Source organism: Micropterus dolomieu, linkage group LG10, assembly GCF_021292245.1.
Source record: "Micropterus dolomieu isolate WLL.071019.BEF.003 ecotype Adirondacks linkage group LG10, ASM2129224v1, whole genome shotgun sequence".
Classification (NCBI taxonomy): domain Eukaryota; kingdom Metazoa; phylum Chordata; class Actinopteri; order Centrarchiformes; family Centrarchidae; genus Micropterus; species Micropterus dolomieu.
The window spans coordinates 10,959,422-10,966,972 of NC_060159.1; the positions used below are offsets into that span (position 1 = coordinate 10,959,422).

Here is a 7,551-nt window from a genome sequence, read left to right on the forward strand (position 1 = left end):
GTCATTTAGGAGCAAATACAACGCAATAGATCAGTGTTTTAGTGATTTATTTAAATTATAAAATGTGTCGATTTATAGTAGATGTGCTGTATTGTCTTTCAAATTCAGATGGGAGGCATCCTAAATTAGTCAATCATGTCATAAGTAAGTGCACTTTTTTTGTAAAGGTTACAGAAAGCATTGTCCTAACTTGAGTAACTGTTGGACTCATATGTGGCATGCGTTTCCTGTTGGCACAAACAAGTCTGTCAAAAATAACATTCCCCTGAGATTTCACTGCAACTCTTCCGAGGTCATCTTCCCAATCAAACGTTCAGTACAACCATGTGGAAATGAACTGCATTCTTGCCAAACTTCTTCAATTATACAATACTTATGCTTTGTATATATGAATATAACCCCATTCATACGTTTGGCAAAAAAATTATGCTGTCATTGTTTGAAGAAATTATTTGTGAGAAGATAAATGTTCAGTCTTTTCCTAAAAGCCAGCCTGCTGCTCTCCTCCTTCCTGGTAATCTGTGTTGTACGGGAAGTAGTAAAGGTCGTGTTTGACGGCCATGAGTAGGCCCGGGAGCCCCCTGCAGCCACCCAACTTGGAGGAGAAGACAACACTCGGGATCAGGTCGTTTGCGGCCGGGTGGGGTGATGGGATAGTCCTCAGTAGGTGGCCGTCTTTTAGGCTCCATAACCTTGTGTAGCAATCCTGACCAACTGTGGAAGGAACAGAGCAGGAGGAAATGCAAAATGAAGGTTTTGTTTTTCCAATCAGAGTAGAAAAAGCACTATGTGGAAGAAATGAGATGTCTTGGGCAGGCTTTGGTTCTCTCAAACTTCTCTCTGTATGTAATGCCTTATCATAGTGAATTTTTATCTGCAACTGTGTGATGGCTCAATCTTGAAGCTCGTGCTGATTTACACTGAGTACGTCAGAGCACAGAAGGTGTAAACCTGGTGTCTCTCAGATTAGATCAGTTAAACCATGAAGGTTGTGAAAACCAAATACTTTAACAGTTGTGTTCGTTCTCTCCTACCTGCCAACAAAAGCCCCTCGGGCTCATTGACGTGGATGGGGAGGTAGGCATGCTCATTGTAGTGCCCTTTGTACTCCTGCACTGGCTTTGTCACACGCACATCCCACAGCTTAATCTGCACATAAATGAAGACAAATGCAAAGTTCAAGCAATAACAGCATCCACGTGGGTTTATATTTTTTATTATCTTCTGAAGAATCCCATTGTTTTCTCTGAATTATATACAAGCTCATGGGTTGTGTGTTGAGGGCTGTGAAGTAGAACAGAACAACAGTTAACCACTTTGTTGGTCTTCACAGTTTGCAGTTGGACTGCAGTTTCAAATAAACAATAAACAGTGCTGTGTGTTATTCTAACCACAAAGTTTTACTAGGTTGTCAACACCATGCTTGCCCTGAAATGACAAACACATGGTAGCTGCCACATGAGCCTCCTCTCAGGACCAAAACACATTCCACATACTAGTAACTTAGAACTTGACATTTATAATGACACCCATTGTTTTCAAGCCAATAACCTGACCTGGCCCAACATGTCAGCAGCAAGCAGGTAGTTCTCGTCCTGCAGGACGTGTACGGAGGTGATGGCTGATTCTTGATGGAAGCGGCTGGTCTTCCAGCTTTGATCCCTGCGGCCACGCTGCCGCAGGTCAATGCTAAAGATCTCCCCCGATCGGCAGCCATTAAACAGCACAGGGACCTAGGGCAACAAAAAAAAGGAGGTAGTGGACTTCTTTTCTTTCTTACATTGTTCTTCTACATACTACACTACAGCATGTTACAAGTGATATCAGAGTTGCTTTACATCACTTAAATGTAACAGATGACTCACCCTAAGGGCAAACTGCTGAGCCAAGACGTCGCTGCCAGTGCTGTACGTCTGCGTTCGTCCCGTCTCTGCATCTTTCACTATCACCCTGCGAGACAGGCCTGCCAACAAGAACACGTAATCATTTTAGATTTTTGCGTTTGTGGTTAGGAAATGTATGCACAATCGTTTAATACAGATTCTGTCAGTCACCAGCTCTCTTGTCAAGACAGTTACAGTATACTTATTTTAATTATCTACAACAATAACCGGCTACTAGGTTACAAGATGGACGTCATCACTGTGTTTGCTTATCTGTGCAAGTAGAGTTTGAAAAACAGTTTGACGCTGCTAAACTATAGCCAAGCCAACAATACCACGACCCGACAGAAGCCAGTGATAATGACTATCTGATTATGAATATCATGATTGATTATGAATCACAAGACAAAGGACGATGGCTGGACAAACCAGTGCTGAAGGTCTTGTCAAACTGGGGGTTGAGACACCAAGCACAAGACCAGGCAGAGGATATCTTAAAACTACACAGCATCCCGGGCTGCTCTGAGGAGAGTGGAGGGCAGAGGAGAGAGGAGAAATGTTAAAATGGGGACATAAACAAACAAATCTTGCAAAGTAACTGCAATCTACCTTTAAGAACGATCAAATATGGGAGGGTAATGTGAACTTCTTAAAATTGTGTGAGAAACCTGAGGAGATTTTATTCAATACAACCTGGGTTGGAGTTGCTGAAGAGGGAAGCAGGAAGTAAACTGACGCAGCCAGGTGTGTCTGCCACTCCTACCAGACACAGTCTGACAGTCGGCTCAGTCAAGGTAAATGCAGGCAGTGTCCAAGCAGCACTTGAGTTTTAAGACATGTAGACTGACCAAGAGCTCTTTGAAAGCAGAAAAAGGATACAAGACGTGGGAGTCTGGGTAGTTGACTGAGGCCCAGCAGATGGAATTCACCTGAAACAAATTTAGCCAGAGCAGAGCTGTCATAAGCATTTCTTACATTTTAATGTTTACTGATGTACAATGGGCTTTGAAGGGGATTCAAGGGGTAACTGACACCTCTAGCTTATGAGATTCATCTAAATATTTAATGTTCAAAAGAGGCATAATAAACCAAAGGTTTCCTTTAAACTGTTTGCTGTGAAACGCTCCCACCTTGCGGTTGGTGAAGTAGAGGTTGTCGCACATTTCCACAGAAAGCGATCCCCGGCTGCTGCTGCTGAAGTTCATGATGCCGTACTTGCAGCCTCCGTGCGAGACATCGTTGACTGTGAACACTCGCTCGCATGCTGAGTCCCCCTGACAGAGATGAGGAAGAAGAGGGAGGGTTGAGTTTAAAGATGATACACCAGCAAGTACGTTAGGAAAAATGATTTCACAGAACAGTCTATTACAACTGCTCACCACTATGAGCCTGAAGTTGTCAGTATTGGGGTTGCTGTTGTCCGTGCTCTGGATCTCTAGTTTGTGGCGTCTCATCCCACTGACCTTCACCTCATGGACCAGCCTGGAGACACACAGTAACCATGGTTACACCGACTAGACCCATCTGCATTCCATCTGCTTTACCAGAATCGTTCACTCATCTCCTCTTAGCTACATGACAATGTGTGTCTGTGTATTTATTTATTTATAGAAATGTTTGCCAATAGGACAAATACAAATCATTTGCATCTCTTGTACCTGCATGTGAATTACATTCAAACTGTCAGGCAGCACGATATTTTCACTACATTATAGCATGTTTTTGTTTCTTTTTCTCTTTTTCTGACTATTTTCAAACCCCCGTCAAACTGTATTAGTATCATTATTAGAGGCCGGCACCACTCCAAAGAAAACTCTCTCTACACATACAGAACTGATTACCATTAAAGTTTCTTTTTTCTGTAATGTGTTACAGCTGTGTGCAGTGTAATGTGTAGGGTACAAGGAGAACAGCTATGTCCATGTATGCATGTGCACACATTCAGTGTGATACAGTACCTGCAATATGAGTTCTCAGGTAACAGGCCAAGGTGTCTTCTCTGAAGCAGCAGTGAAGTGTTCAGTCCTCTTCTTGGTGCTTTCTACAAAGAAGATAAGACACTTCCTGTCGTTAAACAAGCATGGAACCCATCCAAGCCCACAGAGCATGTGTACATGTGTAGTGTTTCTCAACAAGGGAGGTACCGCCCCCCAGGGGGCGTTCCGAGGAGAATGGGGGGCGCTGGAAGCAATATTTAGGAAAGGGGGAGCTGAAATGCATTTTGGAGGGGTTTGTTAGTTGGACATTCTAAGGCGGGTTTACACCAAAGATTCACAACAATACGCGTTTAAACTTTAAACTACTTGCTAAAAAAATGTGGTCTGCCACATTAAAACCTGCCAGTTTAGTCCACTGCGACTGGACGAGAAGGTGTATGTTTTCTCCCTCAGCTACTTGTGGTGCAGCTCCGTGCTGCCTTCTCGGGAGCGGGAAGTCAGAGTATCATCTGCAAAATCTTACCCACATGGCGTTTACTGTGTAAACTCTGGAAAATTGACGCTCTCTTTCTTGGTAATACTGTGGAAAAGTGTTTATTTCTCTGAGGAATACACCGTGAACGTCTTGTTAATGCTTGTTACCGCTGTCGGACTTACCCTGAAAGCAACTTCGCTGCGACACCAGCGAGTGACGAGGACCCATCTCGCGCTGTGAGTCACAGTTTGTGCCAAGGTGGACACACACAGTAGTTTCAGTAGGCTATAAAATTGTAACATTAAAAAATTGAAGCTCTGACTTGCTCTGTTGAGGATTGTAGTCAGCACTTTATCAGAGGTGCTTAAGTTAACGTGTTAACATTTGTCGTGAGATTTCTGCCTGATCACAGGTGTCCGTTAGTTTCGTTTTCTGAGCACCTCCTCGTCTCATCCAATTCTGTGTCTGTCAGGCGGTCGAGGGGATACTTCCAGCGAATCAGTAACATAATGCAGTATAGGGCATGTAGTAAAATATTATGAATTCTCTTTAAATAGGCTAATGACGTCAGTCTCCTAATACGTCTTTTTTTCTTTACATGTCATGTGAACACAGATAGTGGGAGAGATTCTGAATGTGCAGAAAGTTTAGAAAGTGAGTAGATAAGTTACAGTGTCTTCCATACGTTCATTTATTTGTGGCGGCCCGTCACAATATCGATGCTGACTGCGACATATTGATTGTCGATTTTTTTTTACTAGGCCTATTTAAAAAGGCGTACTTTATTGCAGAGCTGCAGGCAGCACGTATTCGCGCAACACATCCTCTCGCTCGGCCCTCTCTCTCTCTCTCCCTCATGAACACAGCTGCACAAATCAGTCCAACACAACGCTGTCAATGTCGGAGACCCAGCTTTAAAAAAGTTATTAGCAAGCATGTAAGGAGCCTAGCTAATAAGGAGAGCTAAGTTAATGTTAGAATACAGCTGGGTTTTCAACGCTAGCATGCTGTAGCTGCGCCACAGTTACACTGTCATTCTGTGGGAAACACTCAGTTATGATATGATAAGATGAGCTAATAAAGTCCAGTCGATAACTGAATTAAAACGGATTAATTTATCACTGAGATGAAAAGGGGCCACAAACACATTTAAATAGGTTACTTCCCCACAAAAGAGGAGGTAAGACTTAATCATGTGTCACTCAACAGGGATGATATTAAATAAGTTGATCTACAGGAGAAAAATATTTAAAAGCAATAAAGAATGTCTGAGAGCCTCACTACATTATATTCTATTATAATTATATATATTATAATAATTGTCACCTGCCACATGACTTTTGTGTTTCCCTTGATGTAAGAAGACATTTCCACCATAAATTGGTGCAGAAAAGGCAGAAATTGGAGCATTTTCACCAGAACACAGGAAATTAAGCATTTAATGCTCAAAATCTTCTGGGGGAGGACCCCCATACCCCCACTTATTAAGTGCCCCATCCAAGAAACCAGTCTCTGGCTTCACACACAGTTTCTGTGAGGAACATTCACTTATTAGTTAAATATAATTACTTTTCACATGGCTTTTTTGTTACCTGGGAAAGTAATGAATATGTTGTTTGTCATTCAATTATGTGTTTCAACAATATTCAGGGCAATATTCATCTTTTTTGATGGGGGGCGGTAAGGGACCTGGATAATGGATTGGGGGGCGCTGGCCCAAAAAAGGTTGAGAACCACTGTGTTAGAGACTAAGGTTCATTCCCAGCTTAGTAATGAAAACTTTGTTATGATGCTGGCAAAAAGAAGAATGTATCTGTAATCACTGTTTAATTTAAAATGTATCTCTCCTGAAATTAACCAGAAGATATCAGGTCTGCTTGCCTTTAACAAAAATCAACAAACGGTGAACTCAGCATTGACAGGCCATTACAGCAGATGCTGTAGCCAAAATGCCTTAGTACAGTCTACAAGTCTACAAATTCTGTGTCTGTGAGTACCATGATAAGCTTTTATTTTGAGGACAAAGACAATTTAGGCATTTAAAGTTTCCAGCACAAGAAACAACATAAAAACGCTAAAGGCTAAAAACGGATTCCTGTAACAGACTCACTTTTCTGGGCTTTTCATCCTCCGCCAGCATCTTGTTTCTCTCTTTCTCTCTCTCTTTCTCCTGCAACTGCTCTCTGGTCAGCGGGTTACAGTTGTTGTGTCCGGGCAACAGGCGGAAATAACGATTTTTCTCTGGGTCAAAGTAGAAACCAGGCAGCTCTGGCAACAGAAGAGGAGGTAAAAGTCAGCATTAAACTCTTTTATTCCTGCAATTCAAGTTCCTTCCGTGATTATCTGGTATACACTAGGAATACTTGGATTTTGAACTTTCCGATAAAGACTTCATGTAGGATCCTGATACCGGTTTTCAGCAGTTATGAAATCAGTTACTCTGATAGCTTTAACTCACTAACAGGTAAACGGTGCTTGTAATATGTTACGGCTCCAGAGAACAAATATTCAATTATGGAGAGGGTTGGTGTCTGGTACTGACCTGGTGCAGCACTGCTGGCCATGGAGGAGGAAGAAGATGAAGATGAGGGGGATGAGGAAGAGGAAGAGACGGAATGGTTTTCATATCTCCTCTGAGATGCTCTTATTGATGGCCCTGCATCGGACCTGTGAACAGAGCACCACTCGATATTAACCGAAGGATGAATGGCAGATGTTGGCACTGCATGCGCTGAGAAGTACTAAGACACACATGGCATTACCTAAAATGTGTGCCAGTATTTCACTCACCACTGCTCGTCCTGCGTTGATCTTCGCCGGTTGTCTCTGAACCAGCCGTGGCGTTGACCAGCACCTTGTCGCCTGTGCGGTCGCTGTCCTTCTCGCCTGTTCCACTTCTTCATCCCTGCAGTGCTGTACGGGCCCAAAAGTACGGATCCTCACACCACGCTGTCTTTCAGTCACCTCTATGTGTATAGTTGATGCAGCATGTTTACTTGTTAGCCAAGTTAGCAAGTTGCAATCATTAGCATTTTTGAGCTAACGTTAGCGGCACATCTTTCTCGACACCTTTATAACAATGCTGGACATTAAACAGTAATAAACGTAAATTGTGTTTTAATAAGCCAATAAACACGTCTGCCGTTGAAGGCAAACAATGCTTATTTTCTTATTAAACTGATGTAACGTAGCAGTTTTAACACCTCATGAGCTAACTACTGTACAGCCCGCTCCTTCCTGCCATGTTGTCCCGCCT

General features: G+C 42.7%; 1 protein-coding gene across 1 annotated transcript; it reads right to left on the bottom strand.

The window, feature by feature from the left end:
• Window positions 1-30: 30 nt before the first annotated feature.
• Window positions 31-7,542, bottom strand: wdr21 (WD repeat domain 21). Its single transcript, XM_046060232.1, has 13 exons — window positions 7,086-7,542; window positions 6,838-6,962; window positions 6,406-6,563; window positions 3,842-3,924; window positions 3,263-3,365; window positions 3,014-3,157; window positions 2,763-2,812; window positions 2,577-2,656; window positions 2,313-2,405; window positions 1,866-1,963; window positions 1,557-1,733; window positions 1,035-1,149; window positions 31-714 (listed from the first exon to the last, which is right to left on the bottom strand). Exons 1-13 carry the CDS (start codon window positions 7,196-7,198, stop codon window positions 482-484), a joined length of 1,572 nt encoding a protein of 523 aa, XP_045916188.1. The 5' UTR covers window positions 7,199-7,542; the 3' UTR covers window positions 31-481.
• Between the last annotated feature and the right edge of the window lie 9 nt (window positions 7,543-7,551).

Bases quoted from the DNA above. Each gene is read 5' to 3' on its own strand.
- wdr21 (XM_046060232.1), bottom strand. From the start codon at position 7,198: ATGAAGAAGTGGAACAGGCGAGAAGGACAGCGACCGCACAGGCGACAA. The intron at 3,158-3,262 runs GTGAGCAGTTGT...CATCTCTGTCAG, and splicing joins ACAACTTCAGGCTCATAGTG to GGGGACTCAGCATGCGAGCG. The intron at 2,406-2,576 runs GTTGTATTGAAT...CACTCTCCTCAG, and splicing joins CTTCAGCAACTCCAACCCAG to AGCAGCCCGGGATGCTGTGT.